The sequence below is a fragment of the Drosophila navojoa genome, chromosome 6 (assembly GCF_054131105.1).
Source record: "Drosophila navojoa isolate 15081-1374.11 chromosome 6, UAZ_NAV_1.0, whole genome shotgun sequence".
NCBI classification, from domain to species: Eukaryota; Metazoa; Arthropoda; class Insecta; order Diptera; family Drosophilidae; genus Drosophila; species Drosophila navojoa.
This window is the reverse complement of record NC_142894.1, coordinates 880,176-900,550: the sequence shown is the minus strand read 5'-3', so window position 1 is coordinate 900,550 and position 20,375 is coordinate 880,176. Positions and strand designations below refer to the sequence as shown.

General features: G+C 42.6%; 1 protein-coding gene across 1 annotated transcript; it reads right to left on the bottom strand.

The window, feature by feature from the left end:
* Positions 1–996: 996 nt before the first annotated feature.
* apolpp (retinoid- and fatty-acid binding glycoprotein apolipophorin) lies at positions 997–15,278 on the bottom strand. The gene is made up of 6 exons (XM_089262895.1): positions 15,179–15,278; positions 5,182–12,359; positions 4,671–4,891; positions 1,654–3,766; positions 1,452–1,572; positions 997–1,379 (listed from the first exon to the last, which is right to left on the bottom strand). Exons 1-6 carry the CDS (start codon positions 15,243–15,245, stop codon positions 1,057–1,059), a joined length of 10,023 nt encoding a protein of 3,340 aa, XP_089119021.1. The 5' UTR covers positions 15,246–15,278; the 3' UTR covers positions 997–1,056.
* Between the last annotated feature and the right edge of the window lie 5,097 nt (positions 15,279–20,375).

Below are 20,375 nucleotides of genomic sequence, written 5' to 3'. Positions count from 1 at the left end.
TCAGATTGTGCTCTGTTATCCCAGCTGAAGCTTGGCGGGCACTTCAGTAGACATCCACCAAGTGGTCCAAAACATCAAAACTAAGTATATATAAGCAAATATCAATAGTAAATAGCTTAAAAATTGTCAATCACTAATTTTATTGCCATACAATAAAAAACCAAGTAAATACTGGAGTGAACTGAGACCGCTCGAAAGCAGTAATAAAATGGCCAAAATGGCCATTATGCCAGCAGGAATGGTTGATAAACATAGTTAAATGGGTTTTTGCCATGAGTATTGTTTATTATAGTTCACAAAAATTAGCAGAAACCTTTTTGTTTTCCGATTCGTCAATTTATGTAGAACTTGTGATTAGCCGCCCAGTTCATTTTCATTACCCTACTAGTTTTAAAAAAAATAACAGTGCCAAAATTGTTTGATTTTCATACAAATTTAAACGCGCGCCCACCATTTTCTGAACTAATGACGTCACCCTGTTAAAACAGCTGACTTCTTTGCATAACCACTGACAAGACAACTCAGTGGCATTAACTACTATCACTCAATCGTGGGTCTATGTGTTCTGTGGTGAGTTAGTGGTTATGAGAGACTGTCTGTTACGTTAACAGCGGTCCGTCATTATTTCAGAAAATGGTTAGTGTAACCTTCGTGTAGAATGGCTTTGGAATTGTTAGAATAGGCGGCTAGAACTGCTATTTTCAGATTATGTTTTAGCTGAAATAACGGAGAACAATCTGCTAACTGGGGTGTTTGTTTGTTTGTGTTCAATTGGGCACCATTTTCAAATATGTTAACAGAGTGGGCTTGACGTGGGTTAGTTTTCATAAATTTGCTATATAAAATATAAGTTGAGTTCATGTATTCTTATATTAAAAACGTATGTATTTTACATTGAAAAAGTTTATAGTTTATTACAGTTGTAAACATATGTATGTATAAACAAAGATGCATTTGTTTGAAAATAACTTGTTGCTAATAACCTATTTTGATCCATTTGCATAATCAATGTATATTGCAGGTGACAAATAATATCGTTATGTTTTGTTTTGCTCCTTACGCCGATTTGGGTTTCTTGTTAGGCACAAAGGTCGACGACTTGATCTGACACTTGTGCTGGCCATGCAGGCCGTGCACGGGCAGACAGCGGCACTCGCTGATAGTTTCCGTTTTGAAGAGTGTATCCGCAATGGACGACGTCACCTGGTTAAGCAATTTCTTCTGATCGCCTGCCTTTAGTTTATCAAAGTTTTGAGTGTTGAATGCCCATCCACCGTTGTTGAGGACGAAATCAATGCCCATATCATTTTCGAATTGTAGTTTTGCGCGTTTCTTATTGTCCTTGCCGTCCAGCGTTGCGACTAGGCGAGCATTAAAGCCTTTAGATATAAGGATTTTAGTCTTTAGTTTTCTTTCATTACTCAAATTATTCTATATGATATGAGACCTACCAGCTAGCTTTTCAGCTGGCACACCCTCTACAGCGAGTCCCTTAATTGGTGCAATAAGGTGGAGCAACGCGCCGTCGAATTTGGTCGTGATTCCAGTTATTTGAGCCCGTACGAATTTCCACTAGATAAAAACATACCCATATATATTAGTATTATTATATTATAAATATATATATACCAAATAAAACCAATTTTGTATTACCCAATTGTTGTACTCAAGCGAATTACTGCGGACCCCAATAATGCTCTTGGCAGCACCAGCGCGGAACGGATAGTCCAAAGCCAGGTAGAACGCTTTCTCATCGGATTGGGGTACAATGGATTTGATGAAGCGCTCCAGAATGTTGTAGACCTCCAATATACGCTTTTCGGTTATGATTTGCTCCACACAGTTCTCACAGAAATTGTTCGGTCCATTCAATTGAACATTGGCCACGTTACCTCTGTAGTTGATATTGCCATTATCGCTAGTTAGAAGTGCGGGGTAGCGTTTCGTTTCATCGAAAGCTATGACGCCAATTTGGACGTCGGTAAATCCGCGGGTCTTTAGCGACTCGCGAATGTCGGTAATTGCCGGAGCTATCAAATTAGATAACACAGTTGGCGTCACATTGATGTCCACCACAAAGACGACATCGGCCTTGCTCGATGGGATTTTGACGGTGAACTCTTCGCCCAGTTCGCGCTGACCCACAGCCCCGGCGCATTTTAAGCAACGTGGTGGAAGCAACACCCATTTCTTTTGCAGTTTCAGGGCTGACCCATAAGCAAGAGCGAAGGTGCAGGCCAGCGATTCTCTGTCCTTTTCAGGTACACCTGCTACGGCAACGTCACAGGCGCTGCGATAGGGACGAACGTCCAATGCCAAATAATTCAGGGCCAATGGGGAGTCGATGCCAAATATGTCTGAGCATATGTCGTTGCGTTGCCCTTCCAACTTGCTCTTGTCGACAGCCACGGGGCTGCATTTGCCGACCGCATAATCGTTACCCAGAGCAGCCGAGTTGCTGGCCAGGGTGCCATCGATTAGCAGGAAGTCGTCGTACGGCTCGGCGTTGCCGTTGCCTAGCAGGCCGCGGGTCTTGCTTGTGTAGAATCCGTTTACATTGACGTGGCACACCTTCAGGTCGGTTGTGCATACTAAGTTGACGCCATATTCCGAGTGGATGTGAACCGTGTAGAAGCGGCGCCACGTGTGAATGCCGGGCAGGTGCTGCGGGTATTCAACAGGTTTTCCGTTCACTTTGAGGGCGACATTGTCGCTGACCTCCACGAAATTGCCATCGCGGTCAATGAGCGTTATGGCCTTTAGTTTGCCGTTATTCAGCTGGCCAATCACCGTGAAGTTCTTGTCCACACTGTCCTGCGCAAAAATGTATTTGCAATTGCCAGGATAGGCAAAGCTCTGGCCATCGAAACTGAAGACATGCTGGCCATCCACAATGTGGCCATGCAGCTCAAAATCATGGAAAAATAGCCAGTTAGAGAGGAGATCTTTCTTGAATATGCCCTCCCAGTTTTCGTTTAACAGGAAGTTGATAACGCTCGACCGAAACGACAGCACCAATGGCAGTTTGGCAATACCATCAAGCGAAGCGGGCCACAGACTGAGAGACGAGTCGCCAAAGAGTGCAACGTTCTCAACAGATTTGCTACCGTTAAGCGCGGCCAAAACGGAGCGCACGGCTCTCAGGAATAGTTTGGATAAATCGTCCAACCATTTGTCGTCGTCTACCTGCTGCTGTCTGAGCTTTGCTTCCAGGAATTCGTGCAGCTTTTGCAATAGTTCAGCTATTTCCGGAGTTTGGGGCAGAATACTCAATTGGTCGAAGATATTGTTGAGTGTCTCCAAGGTCCGCTCCACGATCTTCCACTCCTTTATTTTTTTGGTCAGCTCATTGCGCAACGCCTCGAATGTCGGCAACTTGGCAACATATTCTTTGAGCTCGTCCAGTAGCTCCTCAACTGAATGCAGCACAACCTTGATCAGCTCCTGCGCTGCTTCGTGCAGCGGCCTGAGCGTGTCGTTAATTGCCTTGCCATAGTTCTTTAATGCGGGTCCGTATTTCTCGAGCCATGCGATAAACTCCTTGGCCATATTCGTGTAGATGTTCACTAGCTCGATGCGCAGCTGACCAGCCACCTTCGACAGCGATACGATCAATTGTTCCCAGATCTTGAGTAGTGAGTTCTCCCAGAGATCATTTAGTTTATCTAGAACTTCCTTGACTGTCTTTGTCAACTTCTCATAGTTTTCCGATATCAACTTTGTCAACTCATCAATCGCCTTGTTTATCTTTTCGAAAAGGTTCCGTCTAAAAGAGATAAACCATTTGTGATTTCAGCAAATGAGTATGGTAAGAGAACTATAGTCGAGACTGCATTTTCCGATTTGCCACGCCCCTAGTGGGCGGACTGCGGACAGGCGGATGGACAGCAAAACAGATATTGCACAAAACCAATATACTCATTTCACTTTCGTGAATGAGTATAACAAGTAAGAAGGCTCTAGTCGAGACTGTTCGACTAGGAGATACCCTGAACCCTCCAAGCTGATATTCTAATCATTCTGCGCTTCTTCTATGCACACATACATACATACATATGCATTCACACTCACGCATAAGCCCGTGCTCTGCGCAGTAAGCAGCGACTGCAACTGGAATTTGTATGTTGAATAGCACAAGTCTCTAGTATATAAAATTTTTTACAAATTGGTGGAGAAGGGGGCGTGGTATCCAAAATCTGTAAATTGCAAAATGTTTGTATTCATTATATGTATATACACAGTAAATCTTTCCAGGTCTAAAAGTGTTCAAATGAGGCTGAACAAAAACAAATTAATTTTTCCATTATTCTCGATAAAAAACTTATCGGATGATTTATCGAAAAAATAAAGCAAACTCGTACTGCGTGTGGTATCGAGTAATAGAGTTTTCATGCCAAATTTCAACTCTATAGCTTTTGTATCTTCTGAGATCGACGCTCCTATATGGTTGGATGGACAGACGGGTCTACATATATCGATTCAGCTCGTCGTCCTGATCAAAAATATATATACTTAATGGCTTCTACTATGATTCCTTCTGCCCGTTACATAATTTCTCACAAAACCTTTATAATCTGATTTCCCATTTTCAATGGGTTTAGGGTATAATAATGAGTTATCAGTACATATTTGTATATCATTGCAAAAGAAACGAGGACAGTCATACTTACATAGCAACCACGATGGGCTTTAATGATGGATCGCTTTCGAGCTCCTTGATTATGATCTTCATCTGACTCTCGTAGCCGTTTCGTAGCTTTGTAAAGTCTGGAGCACCGTCCGCCGCAAGTTTCGCATTTCGCTCAATGTCCTGGCGTACTTTTTCGAACCGTTTCTTCAAATTATCAGTTACCACCTCAGTTTCTTTCTTGATTTCTGATTCCACAGATTCCTATGGGAAGATAGACAAATTTTTCTAGTTTTTTCAAATGAATATACAAACTCTATACGTCTTTATTTACACAGACAGACAATTCCTCACAAAAATCGAGAGGAATGAGAGATAGTATTCCCAATATGGTATACATGAGAATTTTCAGATATCTGGTCTAGACTGACGGCCAGATGGATCAACGGACAGATGAATCAACGGACACATATATCGACTGGCATATGTGTTTCCATCAATCAGTACGAATTATGATCGAAGCGGTTTATGTATGTCTATGGAATTTTCCTTACCAAGAATGCTTTGACATCGTCATCATTTGTTTTATAGCTGGTTTGCAGGAAGTTGGCTGGATCCAGAGCGATGCGTCCATTCAAAATGGGTTTGCCGGTGCCGACAACATCGAATTTGAGTTCTTTGCCCAGCTTTAGTTCAGCATTGGCATCAATTAGATCTTGTCGCTTCAGAGTGAGTTTGGCCCAGGTCGGCTGTAATTCGCTCGAGAGTTCCACAGCCTTCTGTCCGAAAATATGCAACTTCGAATTGAGCTTAGCGGTTCGTTTTTGCCAATCAAAGGTACCGGCCAGCCGAACGATCTGTTCATTCAATGCACTCAGCTGGAGCTCGAAGCGCTCTTTATTGCCCATGAGCTGGACATCGGCTGTCAAGTCGCTTGTGCTGCTCTGCAGCTCGCTGCTAGCACTGAACTCTTTGGTTTCCAGATTGAGGGCTGAGCTCGTTTTCAGCTGGTACTGAAAGCGCAGCCCCGTTGATTTGATTTCCTGTCGCGAGCTCAGATTGAAGCCGTTGTCAGTTTGACTATTGCGAATTTGGTGCGTTGCAACTACCTTCTGTTCAGGTGATCGAAAGATGTCAAAGACGATCTCGCTGTTTAACACGTGCTGGTTGCGGTTCGCGTCCAGGGTACCGCTGATAGTCAACGGGCGAATTGTGGGATGCTCCAACTTAAGCTGGCCCTTGCCAGTGATGGATACCTGCTCTACACCAGTCAAGTCCAGTATGGCAGAGATTCGGGCAACGTCATTTGGACGCTGCAGCTTGTCTATATAGAAGGCAGCCGATTGCTCGTAGCGCCCGAAGAGCTGGTGGTGTTCGGGTATCTGTTGCTTGGTCTCGAACGCAATTTGTCGCTTGGGCAAAGTCAACTGAATGGAGGTGGTTGACGGATCAGCGGAGGCCGTGAGCTGGTATTTCAAATTGTTGCTGGATATGACGCGAGCATCGAGGTTGTACAGAGTCTTGAAGTTCTCACGAATATTCTTCGATTTAAGCTCCAGCTCATAGGGATAGCCGAGCTCTCGCAGATCTAACAGAACGAGAACGTCATGCTGTAGTTTGTCCTCGACGATCCTAACGCTCGACTGTAGCTGGATGTTGGTGCACTGCTTTCTCTCCTCGCATATCGACAGTTTGGTGTTGAATTCTTTGTTCGTCAACTTAATGGTAGAGACGCCGTTCTTGGGCCCGAAGTTGCCATTGAATGTGTAAGCGAAGCCGATTTCCTGATCCTCTTCGAGATTGTATTGCTGGCGCTGCAGCTTAAAGTTGCTGTTGTGGGTCTTCCCCTTATATTGTACCTGGCCCTGACCCTCAATGGTTGACTTCTTCTGTTCTTTCTTCAAGTTGTAGCTGGCGTTGCCAGAGAACTCGACGCCCTGTGCATGCTTGAGCAGCACCTTGACGCTCTTGCCCTGCGCCCTCACGTCCAGTTCGTAGTTGTCCAGGTGCAGCTTCTTCGAGTTCCAACTGCCTATAACGTAAAAATCATCAACACTCACATACGACGCTTCACCACTCAGTTGCAAGTCCAGTTCGATCAGATTTTGTATGTCCAGTGAAAGCTTCGCCTTACGTTCGCCCAGAATCTCCAGAAGTGCAGATAAGGCAATCGGCTGAGCGTCTGGCAGCGTGGCGCGTAGTTCGACTCCCTTCTTATGACTGGAGCTATAGATTTTCGAGTCTATCGTATAGCTCTTGCCGGCCTGCTTCACCTGGGCACTGAGCCCATAGTTGCCCTCGGCTGGCTTCCGGTTCTGAATTACAATTTCAATGTTCTTCAAGTGCTCGTTGCTTGTGTCCAGCTTGTAGGTCAGGGATGCGGCACTGGCATCATCGAAGTTAACGTCGGCATTACTCTTGATGTACTTATCGCCATAGTCGGCATTGATCGTGAATTGCTGATTGCCCTTGGCATCGCCGTATCTGAAGCTGCCCGTCTTGTCATTCTGGTAGCTGCCGGACACCTTTACTGGTGCTTGCAGATGATTGTTTTGGACATTGAACGTGTAGGTGCCTTGCTTGGCATTGCCCTGCCAGACCGTATTCACCTTTGTGTAGTCGCCATTGTCCGACTTCGTGCTCAACACAAACTCAACAATATCGCTACCCACTTTGCCGTTGCTGCTCAATTGCAGATTTTTGAACCTAGTCTCGGGTGCTTGCACCTTCAGCTGCAGCTCGTATGTTGCAGGTGTGCTTGGCTCACCTGCACCATTATATTTTCCATTCAGATTAATTGTCACACTCTGGCCGTATTTTCCCGAAATGCCGCCCACCAAACTCCTTTCGGTCAACTCCTCAATGACCACTGCCAACTCGATGGGCTTCGCGACCAGGTGGCCATCAACTTTGAATCCGATATCGAAAGCCTTGGCGCTCTTAGAGTCTTTGAGTGTATATTGGCCGTGTGCGGTGAGCTCAGTCTTTTTTCCATTAAAGTCTGAGTAGGTCAGCTGGTTGTCAACCGAAATTTCTTGAGTTTTAATATTCATTCGGTCGAGCGTGCCTTTGTACGAGATGGATCGCTTCTTACCGCCCACTGCGTCCTGCTCATTGACTTGCACATCGAGACTTCCTTGGCGCAGCTGTGTCCTGGGATTAGTCGTCAAGTGGCGAGCTAACGTGCCATCGACAATACGGTTCTCAGGTGTGGTCAATTTGAATGCGCCCTGGACGTCGCCATTCGTACGCCACTCGCCCTTGACGCCGCCGTTCGCATCGAAGGAATACTTCTTTGCATCCCATTCAACAAGGTTTTTCGTCGCAAACTTTAGCTTCTCAATATTGTTTTCAGTCTTCAGATGGATCTTCTTGCTGCCATCCAAGGTGATGGTGCCGTCAATGTCGTATTTCGGCTGCTGTATGTGGAACTTGGTATTGACCTCGAGCTTGTGCTTCGGCTCTGTTTTTAGGGTCTCAACTGTAGCCACCAACTCGCCCTTGTTATTCTTGGCGATTTTTAAGTCGGCCTTCGCTGTCAACAGGTTCTTGACCATCAAATTGACCTTCGCTGCCGACACCTTGTCCTGCGGATGCTGCGACTCGCTGAGCAACTTAAGCAGCTCTCCGTTGTCCCGGCTAATACGCAACTCACTACTCGTTTTCTCCGGTACGCCGATCACCTTGAGCAGCCATTGTACCGGCTTTTCCTTGGACGTGAGTTGAGCGGTTCCCTGCAGGTCAATGTGAATGTCCTGCGCGGAGTACCGCTGGCCCAGCTCGCCCTTGGCCGTCAGCGAGGTGCCCCAGCTGGTCATCAAGCTGTTGTCAATATTGAACAGGTTGTTGTTCATCAAGCACCTAGAGACAACGTCTACCGTGTGCTTGTTGTACTTCGCCTTAGCTGTAAGCTCGTAGTCGTGCACGGAACGTTGGTTTGCCTCGTACTTGACGTCCACTGTTGCCAGCTTCTGCTCACTCGTTGCTGCCGCATTCAATTCGAACTGATTCTCATCGAATTTTGTTTTGATATCTAGCGAGCCCAGACGCTTGTTTCTGTGCTGAACAATGAGGCTCTGCGAGAACTTGGCCGAGCGCAGCTTATTTGAGTTTGCCACATTCACGTAGCCCAATTCGGTCTCACTATTCACCGACCACTGTAAGGCCTTGCCAACCAGTTGCAGGGTGTAAACATCTTTGCCGATTTTCAGTTGCGCCGACGTTCCGTAGACGTTCTCCGGCTTGTGTTCGTCGTTCACGAACACACCCAATGCATACTGATTATTGTCCAGCTTGAAAATGGACTTGAGCAGATACGTTTCCTGATTCGGCGATATCCGTAGCTCCGACTCCAGCGAGGTGGGCGACAAGTCGACCCAGCCATTTAACTGAATACGATCGTTGTTGCGGTTGAGTATTTGGAAGTTCTGAAAATTATATCTCGACTGCTTCTCGGCTGTCTTCTGGACGACGATCTTGCCGTTGGCATGGTAGCCGTTGATGTTGTTGGTGAGACCATTCTTGTCTTCAATCTCGATGACTGGTCTGTACTCGTTGCCATTCTTGATGAACCCTATTTTCGACTTCTTAATGTCCTTGTTTTGCTCGTGCTGGCCATAAATAACAAGCTCTTGATTGCTATCCTTGAAGCCCGCCTCGATAGCCAGATGATATTGGGAGCTGTCCAGTGAAAGACGTCCATAGATGTTTGGCTTAGTGCCCAGCTCGAACGCTAGGCTCGTGTCATGTGAGACCTTTGACTCGGGCGTGCTGTACTGTAGCTTCCATTGTTGACTGCCCGTCGGCAGAGTCAGGTGTGTGCCCTTCACATTGATTTTGCGCTCGGAGGTCAGATAAATGGAGAGGCTGTAGTCGTGCGACGCTTTCAGCTCGTCGATCAGCGAACTATCTGTTAGAAGGGGCGTGCTCGACTTGATACACAAACCTAGACCCAAGTCATTGAACTGATTTAGGCAGTTCTCATTTGACGAGGACGCCTGCTTGCTCTTGGTCACTCTCAATAAAACCGGCTTGATCGGCTTATCCTGCTCGGCTACGTAGAACTCGGACCTGACTTGTATATCGATCAGCTCAAGTTTTTCACGCGGCAGCTCGACGTTCACATTGAAGCCGTCGCCGTCTTTAATCAGGGCGATTGACACATCGCTGCCGGTTGCTGTGTGGGCGCTAGTCGTCACGCGCACTCCTGTCGCCAACACCTGGGTGTTGAAGCCGAGATGTAGATTGACAGTCACGTCAATACTGGGCACGAATCTCAAACGGTATTTGGCTCGCTGCCAGTTCTGTTCCAGGATCGCATTCACGTCAATGTTGACAGCGAAGTCGACTTTGTTCGCCGCGAAGCCTTGAGCGCCTAGCTCCAATGGTATTCCCACACCTGTCGGGTAGCTGAATTGGCTGTCCAAGAACAACTGATGGCTAGCGAATTGTGTCTCAAATGAGGTCAGCTCCTTTTTGGCCTTGTCGAATGCCTCTGAGAAGTGCTTAATGATGTCATCCAAGGTTGTTGGTATGTTGTCACCCAAGCTCAAAAAGGCCAGCTCAGAGCCAAATAATTTGATCGACAAGTCCAGATTCAGGTCTTGTATCGATTTTTGGCTGCCGTAGCTCTTATATCTCTTGCCGATTTTGGCAGCGTCGTCCACAATCGATCGACGACCGCGACCCGCTGGATTTCCCGAATTTCCAGGATTTCCGACTTCGATCAGTTTAACAATCTCGTCGAAATCTTTGTTCAATAAGCCTTTGGGGCCGACATAATATTCGAGCAGATTCTCAAGGTTCTCTTGCCGCAGATTAGCCTCAAATACATTGAAATTATTGCCCAATATTTCAGCTGTCAAGTTGAGGCGCGCAGAGCGTGGCAGGAACCCATTCTGCGAGTAAATCAGCTTATAGTCCGAGCTGCCGCTCAGGCCCAACGCGTCCAGGCGATAGGAGAACTCATTGTTGAAGCTGAAACGGCGATAGTCTTTCGGAAACTGTTTCGTCACTCGAATATTGCCGAGATAGTATTTCTGATGCTCCCGTGTCGGATCTGTCGAGTCCCGTATCACCCTCAAATTGGACTCGATAAAGCTGCCGACTTGGTGCACTGGCTCGGCGTTGACAATGTCTGAGATCTCCTTAGCCAGGTCAACAGTCGGGCACTTGATAGCAGCCAAATAGGCTTCAATGCGCAGTTCAGAATCCTCATTCGTATCCTTAAGCAGCTGCAGTGCCTTCGAGCTCAAGTCCTGCTTACAACTCACGGCTGAGAAGGCTTGCAGAGCCGCGATGCGTATGCGATTGCTACGACCGGGCGCTATGCACTCGCTCAATGCAGTAGCCACATTGTTGACTAAAGTCTGAGCATTGCCAATGCCCTTGAGCACGTAGACAATGCGCTCCTCTTCCTTTTTGGTATTCGGCTTGCAGTGCTTCAGCCCGTCGATGAACTTCTTCGATATCTGCCCAATCTCGTTCGGTTCGCACTGGTTCTCCTTGCAGAATTTGCCAACCAAATTGCCAGCGGCCAGGTAAATTTCTTTTGGCGCACCTGGGAGCAGCTGTTGCGATGCTTGACTCAACGTTTCCTTGTCCACCCTTTCGACCATATTCAACGAGAAGATGGCCAGAAGCTTTTCCTTCTCTTCGAACTTGGGCAACTGCTTCAATATGGCCTTAGCTGAGTCAGCCGTGTTAGTGCGAAACAGCGCATCTAGGTAAACTTTGCGTGCCAATGCCTTTTTGGGGTGCGGTGCCGTGGAAAGCTCTAGCAGCGTGTCCACGTCGGAATGGCGCATCAGCCGGATGAGCTCAACAAATTTTTTGGCTGTGTCCTTCTTCACGTAGTCCACCGTCAGGTCGACGAGCTCATTGACAACCAACTTCAACGCAGCCAGATTCTTTGTGGCGTACGCATCGCTCTTTTCGAAAATAATGCTGACTGGTTTAGCCGTGGCCGCCACAGCGGGCGCGGAGCCTGCTTGGCCAGCAGCGGTCCTCAGTTTGAGGGTTGTAGAGACCTTGGCAGTGACATCGGAGCTGCCCTTTGTGGTGCCAGCGAATCTGTAGACCTCGTTCAGCTGCACACTCTCCACAATTCCTCGCTCGATCCTCAGCTCCTTGCTGTAGTCGGCCTGGAAGATGGCACTGCTCGTGACACCTGACTTCTCGTTCAGTATACCCGAGAGCAGGCCGCTATTGATTTGTTCGCGATGGGCGCAGCTGTTAAGGTCTCGCACTTTTGTCAGGATCTTGCCGTTGCGGGAAATCGCTGTTGAGCTGTGCGTCGGACAAGAGCCGAACACGTCGATTTCGTTCGCGCTCTCGGCATCTGTCTGCGACTGCAACAAAGAGATGATCGCTCTCTTGATATTGAGGGAGTATCTGCTTTCGCCAGGATCGGCACAGATCAGCGGCTCCAACTGGCCACTGGCCAAGGTGAACTGCACTGGCTTTTGTATGTTGTTCAGGATCTTGCGCTCCACAGACTCCTTTGTGTTTACCACCTTAACAGTACCCACCTGCAAAGAGTAGCCGCAATTGCCACTGGCATACACCTTTGCAGTGCCAGTCACTTTCAAGCTCGTATCATCAGCCTCAGCGGCATTGCTCGAGCTCAATCCAACTGTTAAGATACTCTCAAAGCTGTACTCATAAAAATTACCCGGCTTATATTTTAATACTCCATTGTCGGGTCGGGGACATCCACTTTTGCAGCTACCATCTGAAATTTACAAATTAATAAAGTAAGTATGTAGGAAATATTATCATTTATTTTCTTATTTTTTCCAATAATTCCATTACTTTTCTCTGCTTAAGTGGACGCCAAACTTTAAATTGGATAACATAGCTAGACCCGCAAGGTTTGATACTTTGACGTCACAACGGGCCTAGCTGTTAGTTGACAGTAACAGTAACAGTGGTCAATTACATTAATCGTAGTACTCGATATGAGTCGATATGTGCTGAGTTCTTTTACTGACTAAAGTCAGTGGTTCCAGACAACTGAAGTCTGAAGTCGTACTAATATAACATATAACTTGAATAATATAGGTACACTCCTTACATATACATTTTTTGTTAAAAATACCTTTTAATTTGTTTGAAAAATTATGAATTAAGATCAGTTTACATATAAGAGAGGTATTGATTTATGCAATAGGCAACAACAAATTTGTTTGCTTCATGTATGTATGTATGACCTCTTGATAGATTGAACAACCTAAACGCAGGCCAAACAAGTTTAGGTACACTTCGTCTGACCCGTTTACAATTAGGTCAATGTTAGCATTTCAAACGGTCAATTTCCTTTTTCTTTTCTTTTTTTTCTCCTTCCAGTGTGCAAAATATAAAAATATCCTACGGCAACACTTGACGTTTAGCCAAGATAAAGCCATCCCGAAAAAATGAGTGTAAGAGATCAAGCCAAATTCATTTTTGGATCCAGTAATTTTTTCCAAATTTAGCATTTTTGATCAGGTTGTGCTCAAGAAGTATGGAGAAAACTCAATATAGTCTGGGGTTGTATGGCCACATCTAGAGTTGGGAAACTGGTATTTATAGATACCTGAATGGATAAACATCACTATTTGGGAGTATTGAAAGATAATCTCATGGAGAGCTCTACTTAGCTCCAGTTAGGTAAGGGCACTTATTATTTTTAACAAGATAATGACCCGAAACACATCTCCTTATACCGCCACAATTTCCAGACTTCAATCCAATTGAGTACATTTGGAATTTACTAGATAAAAAGATCCTGAAGCATAAAATATACTCAAAAAATTTCCTAATGGCTGTTTTGAGCTCTGAATGGGTTAAAATCCCCGAAAATCGAACCAAACCATTAGTACGGAGTATGTAATTGGCGGTCCTGCTAAATATCTCTGTTATATTTTGGACACTATTAATGCTAAAGACTTCAAATTTGGTACATATACTCGGGCTTTTTTGGCCAGCTCATAGAATAAGCTAACGGTAATCTAACTGCAAAATTTGGATGCTTACACTCAAAAAATGAAAAGATTATAGGGTATTTTTGGATATGCCACGCACCTAAAAGGGCTAACAATATATTTTGAGGAATCGGTAAAGGAGGTCACTAGTAACTTAACCATCCAAATTTGAAGCTTCTAGTTCTTATACTTTAGGAGATATAAACTATTGCGGTTTGCCACGCCCCCTATGGGGGCCAAATCAGGGTACGCAGCACAAGTTTGTCTTATTTTTTGATAAGTAGTTCGATAACTTTTTTATCGAGAATAATCGAAAAATTGATTTTGTTTTTTTAGACTAATTGGGATAATATTAGACGTGGGGACTTCAGATTTACTGTCCATATACATATAATGAATACCAAAATTTTTTTATCAATTCGCCCCAATTTGTAAAAAATCATGTTTCAAATACTTGAGACTTGTGATTTGGAATGTACAAACATTTGAACATTATGATTACGTTCTGAAAGTTTCATTAAGATTGCACATCTAGAAATCAAATTATTCAACAAATAAATTGTCAAATTGTCAATTGTCAAAAGAAGTACAGAATTATTAGAATATCAGATTGGAGGGCTCTGGGTATCTCCTAGTCGAGCAGTCTCGACTAGATTCTTCTTACTTGTTTTTTTTTATTTATACCCTGAACCCATTGAAAATGGGAAATCAGGGTATAATGGTTTTGTTAAAAGTATGTAACAGGCAGAAGGAGGCGTGGCAGACCCCACAAAGTATATATATTTTTGATCAGGGCGACAAGCTGAGTCGATTTGGCCCTGTCCGTCTGTCTGTCCGTCCGTCCGTCCGTATGTATGAACGCGTCGATTTCAGAAGATATAAGAGCTAGAGACTTCAACTTTTTTTTTAAATGTCCGTATATATCACGCGCATATCGAGTTTATCACTAAAAAACGATAACTCATTCCGATATTTTTTTATCGATAAAAAACCTTATCGAAGATCACTTAAAAAATTATATCTCCTACATCTTTCAAGCTAGAGTCTCCAAATTTAAAATGTATATAAAGATGCATTTTATACAATTTCGGTTTTTGTTAAAATTTACCCCCACCCCTAAATCCACCCCCTCACCCTCATCTTTGTAAAAGTCGTATATCAAATACTAGAGACTTGTGCTTCGGTATACACATACATTTTAACATTATGATTACGTTCTGAAAGTTTCATTACAATCGTACGTCTAAAAATTAAATTATTCAACAAATAAGTTTTCATTTATTACCAACATTGCAGCGCAACCCAAGCGCAATCGCCTGTATATGTGAGTGCGTGTGTTTATTTGTATGTGTATGTGTCTGCCTGTGTTTGTTTGTATGCGTGTGTGTGTGTGTGCGTGTGTGTTTGCTAATTATTATTGAAATATCAGTTGCTTGTAGGGTTCAGGGGATCTCGTAGTCGAGCAGTCTCGACTAGAGCTTTCTTTCTTGTTTTTTTTTTTTTTTAATTGATTTGAGCTTATGTATATATTACCGCTATTTGATGTATGTATTTACAGGTGCTGCTTTGTTAATATCTGAGTACTTACCGGAATTGGCTGTAGCCACAAGTAGAATAAATATTAGGAATCCATGCATCTGAAAAGGAACCGCCATTTATTCACTGTTCCGGCCCCCTTTGGGTTAGCCTAATAGTAATTAATAATACATTAGATTTTATAATTTAATTTAATATATTTAATTTTATATTGTTTTAATATAAATTTTTTTAGTAAAATATACAGTAATTTATAAATGGTATTGTTTTTAACCCATAGAAAATGGGAAATCAGGGTATAATGGTTTTGTTAAAAGTATGTAACAGGCAGAACGAGGCGTGGCAGACCCCACAAAGTGGTAGGGTACAAAATCATCGATGTATCGAGCATCGATGTTTTCTTACCGAGTAGCCTCGACTAGAACTTTCTTTCTTGTTTTATTTTCATTTTTTTTAAATTAAGAAAAAATATTATCATTTTATTTAATTGATAATCAATATTTTTAGGTATTATATGTATTCGTATGCACTACACATTTTTAAAAATTTTTAAAAACGTTTGTATTTAACTTTGTATGGTTATTGAAACGAATTGTCTTTATAATAGCACCATACTATCAATTATATGTATATTATGTCCTGGAATACAATCCTACATTTGCTTTGTATATATTTGTATCTTTTACAATTAATATAATCCCTTTTTTTTATTGTTATGTATTTTGAACCTGGTGAGTTGAATTATCGTGTATATTTATTTGATTTTTATTTTTATTGAATTTATTTATTCATAAATCAAGAAAATATATTATTATATATTATTATTTTAGTTAGATTTTACTGAATTAAATTAAATTTATTTTCATCGTGGCTGTTATCGTTGTTTGCTGTACGCCCATGGGAAGGACAAGATCTTGTATACCTTGCTCACAGTTACAATCTAATTAAAATTCCTTTTACTGAATTGAGTGAGACACAATTCCAGCACAGCACACTTAGCTCGCGATACTGATTTAATAAACGAATCGGATCGCACGACAAGTGACTACGAATTAAGCCGTATTTTCCACTAGAACACAGTTTAAATACAACGTCTAACGTGGCAGTGTGGCTATAGTATATATGAATCTATATTTTGTGTGAGTGTGTGTGTGTTTGTGTAGGCAGGCATCAGTATGAGTGCTTCTTTCTTTATACTGAAAGAAGGAGAGAGTGAGTGAGGACACTTACTTATCTCCATGATGCTCTCCCTTGTAGTGTGCGTGCCTTTTATTCTTTCGAGGGAAAGAGCGAGGGAGAGAGACAGACAGCCTCACAGCTCTCACACGCGGTCGGCGCTCGTTCTCAATTAATATATACATATGTATGCATATTAATTTTCATGCACACAACATACATAAGGGTGGGTGCTGCTGCTGCGGTTGTCGCTGCCGTTGCCCCTGCTGCTAAGAAATTTCTATTATCAAAGCAGGACTTGGCGCGTTCTCAAATCCCAGTGCACGTACATATGTCTTGTAAGTACACACAAGAATGCATACGTGTAGTGTAGACACATGTACATACATACGGAATGTACTATGTGTTAAGCAAGTGAGAGTGATCTAGTATAATGCCAACGATGAGATAACATGCGTAGCAATATACATACATATGTATGTATGTATGTACATACATAAAATGCGTATGTACATTGGCAGAAAATGTCAAAAGTCAGTATAACAACACATTCGATATCTGAGGCCTCATTTTAAGTGGTATACTATGATGCTCGGGCCAAGGTCATGCGCTAAGCAAGTGTGTAAGTCTGTCAGTAAAACGATTTTAAAATGCCTTTCTCTCAGTCTACACACACATGCAGTACTCGGAACCTTGATCCTTCTGCGACCCCCCTACATACATACAAAAATGTACATATGTATGTACTATTGAACATTCCTGATGTTTACCAAAGTCCAAGGCTGTAGCCCCTTTGCGAAACAGTTGAACAATTCGTTTGCTACCTCGGGGAGGTAAAATAAGACCTGTATCTCTCCATCCTATCTATATCTGTACTTGTGAGAATATATCAATAAAGACATGTGTATGTATATTATGTATGCTCGAGTATATGAACTGCAGCTAATAGCTGATAAGAAACTTTAATCTTTAATTAAAAGTTGCTCGAAAGCAAAACGCGGCTCGATAAGCAGCAACACATATTCCCGTTGCTCAATACCTGACAGAAAAAATTACAGTTCGTTAGAGAGAATATAGCTTCAAAATTCTTCCTATACGTCTTCACATCCATTCCGAATTTCGCGGCTTTATATAATTTAGATGAATATGTTGGCATACATGAAGAAGATATAGATGATCCATCCAAAGCGGGCTCCCAGAATAGATAAAAACCTTTGAGGTCTCGACATCGTCAAATGAAATCGCAAAGATATCTCCGATTATGTTCAAAGTTCAAAATATTCAGATCTTTTGAATTTCTGTTGTTGTATACCCATCCATTCAGTGGGAAATCAGAGTATAAATTTTCTGCGTATATACATACATTAGATGAATACACAGATTTTGTAATTCATAGTTTTTGGATACCACCCGCAGTTCGCCATCAATTTGAAAAAATAATACTAGAGACTGCTCTTCTAAATATATGTATACATACATCTTAACATTGTAATCACGTTCAATAAGTTTCATGAAGATAGTCCCATGATAAGAGAAATTATTCAACAAGTAAATTCTCATAATATTGCCCACATTATAGCCCAGTTCAAGTGCAGTCGCTGCCTAATGCGCAGTTAGCAGAGCGCGTGGCTATGCGTGCGTGTGGATGCATATGTAAGTGTGCATAAAAGAAGTGCAGAATGATAAAAATATCAGCTTGGAGGGCTAGGGTATCTCTTAGGCAAGTAGACTCGGCTACAGTTCTTCTTCTTCTTTTTTGAGATTTGTTTCTCTTCTCTCCTTTGTTTTGTAGACATGAAATCTTAATGAAACGGACGGACGGACGCACAGACGAGCTGGGCTATATCGATCAAGATTATATATACTGATCAGGATTACATATACATTACAGGGTCTGCGATGATTCCTTCTGCCTGTTACATACTTTTCTCAAAATCATTATACCCTGATTTCCCATTTTTAATGGGCTTAGGGTATAAAAAACCTGCATCTAAAATAAAAGCTCCCTTTAAAATAGAAGTCGTTGAGCTTTAATATGTACACGTACTTATGTGACGCACTTATTAATTGCTTCTAGAAGTTGTCAAAGTTCAATCAACTTAAATAGTTCCCCAAAATGAGGGTGGTGTGAGTTGGGGTATCGTTTACGTGTATGCGTGTGTCTGTATAAAAGTGAACGTATATAGAAGGCGCTTATCTGTTCATCTGACACTTCGGGGTAGAGTACTATTATTGCTACTATTATTTATTCGTGCACGAAGTAGAATATATAAATGCTGTATAATGTGCTTATGTTATCTGTGTCAAGGTGTGGGGCATCCGCAAATATTTATACAAGAACATATTAACAATTTAGAATATATAAACATACTTAGCATGCCAAATATTTATCAATCTGGAATGGAATCTGGAAAATCTAACCAATTGATTTCTCTTGAGTTCCTCTACCAAATGACTAATATCGAATCGGGACAGACGATTTAGCAAATACACATGTTTGAATGTTATATCATAGTATATACACTGCGCGTCATCAGGTTAGCGCCCTTTTTATACTCAACCTCATCGCTAAATAAAAGCTTCATCTTGAAATTTTTTTTGTTATACTACATCTATTTATCTTAAAAATAAACAAGTAAGAAGACTCTATTCGAGACTGCTCGACTAGGAGATACCCTGAACCCTCCAAGCTGATATTCTTATCATTCTGCACTTCTTTTATGCACGCACACATAATAACACATGTAGCCACCCTCACGCGCCCGCGCTCTGCTAGCTGCGCAGTAAGCAGCGACTGCGCTTGGGCTGCGCTGCAGTGTAGGCAATAGTATGAGAATTTACTTGGTGAATAACTTCTTTTGTAAACATACGATCTTAATGAAATTTTCGGGGCGTAATTAAATGGACAAAATGTGTGTACATTCCAAAGCACAAGTTTCTAGTACTTGAAATACGTTTTTTACAAATTGGGGGCGAAAGGGGCGTGGTATCCAAAATCTGTTGATTACAAAATGTTTGTATTCATCACGACGAATTGTCGACGAGCTGAGTCGATTGACCCTGTCCGTCTGTCTGTTCGTCCGTCCGTCCGTATGTATGAATGCGTCGATCTCAGAAGATATAAGAGCAGAGACTTAAAATTTTTTTCCTTGGTCCGTGTATATCACACGCATATTAAGTTTATCACTAAAAATCGATAGCTACCCCCGATATTTTATTATCGATTAAAAATCTTATTGAAAGCCAGTTATTTAATTATATCTACTACTTCTTTAGGGCTAGATTCATGTGTGGTTTTTGTTAAAATTTACCCCCACCCCTAAATCCACCCCCTCACACCTTTGTAAAAGGCGTATTTCAAGTAGTAGAGACTTGTGCTATGGAATGTAGATACATACACACGTGTGACTAAAAGAAGTGTAGAGTGAGTAGAATATCAGATTGAAGGGTTCAGGGTATCTCCTAGTCGAGCAGTCTCGACTAGAATCTTCTTACTTGTTTTTTTTTTTATTTCAGTCTCTTTATGTTATTAGCTTTCTTAATTACTCTTAACACCGTCTTAACCGGTTTTATTCTTAATCTTGGTGGACGATTCATGGAATTTCAAAGCTTCCCGAACTAATGCTTATCTATTTGCTTCTGAAATCACTTGATTTTTGCCGCCTATATAGTTTTTCCATAGTTTTTCCTAATTTTTAAGAATATTGTCAATGGGGTTTCTGTTTTTTCCTGTCTTTTCAGCAGTGTTATGGTAGCATAGTCCAGATTCAAAGTATGCCTCAATCTTTGATCTTTCAACTAAAGATAGAAATGTTTTTTATACCCTGAACCCATTGAAAATGGGTAATCAGGGTATAATGGTTTTGTTAAAACTATGTAACAGGCAGAAGGAGGCGTGGCAGACCCCACAAAGTATCTTGATCAGGGCGACAAGCTGAGTCGATTTGGCCCTGTCCGTCTGTCTGTCCGTCCGTCCATCCGTCCATCCGTCCGTCCGTCCGTATGTATGAACGCGTCGATCTCAGATAATAAAGGAGCTAGAGACTTCAACTTTTTTTTTAAAATGTCCGTAT

Excerpts from the sequence above, each read along its gene's own strand:
- apolpp (XM_089262895.1), bottom strand. The coding sequence starts at position 15,245 with ATGGCGGTTCCTTTTCAGATGCATGGATTCCTAATATTTATTCTACTT. Across the intron at positions 1,573-1,653 it reads CGCTTGAGTACAACAATTGG|TGGAAATTCGTACGGGCTCA; the intron begins GTAATACAAAAT and ends GTTTTTATCTAG. Across the intron at positions 1,380-1,451 it reads GCCAGCTGAAAAGCTAGCTG|GCTTTAATGCTCGCCTAGTC; the intron begins GTAGGTCTCATA and ends TTATATCTAAAG.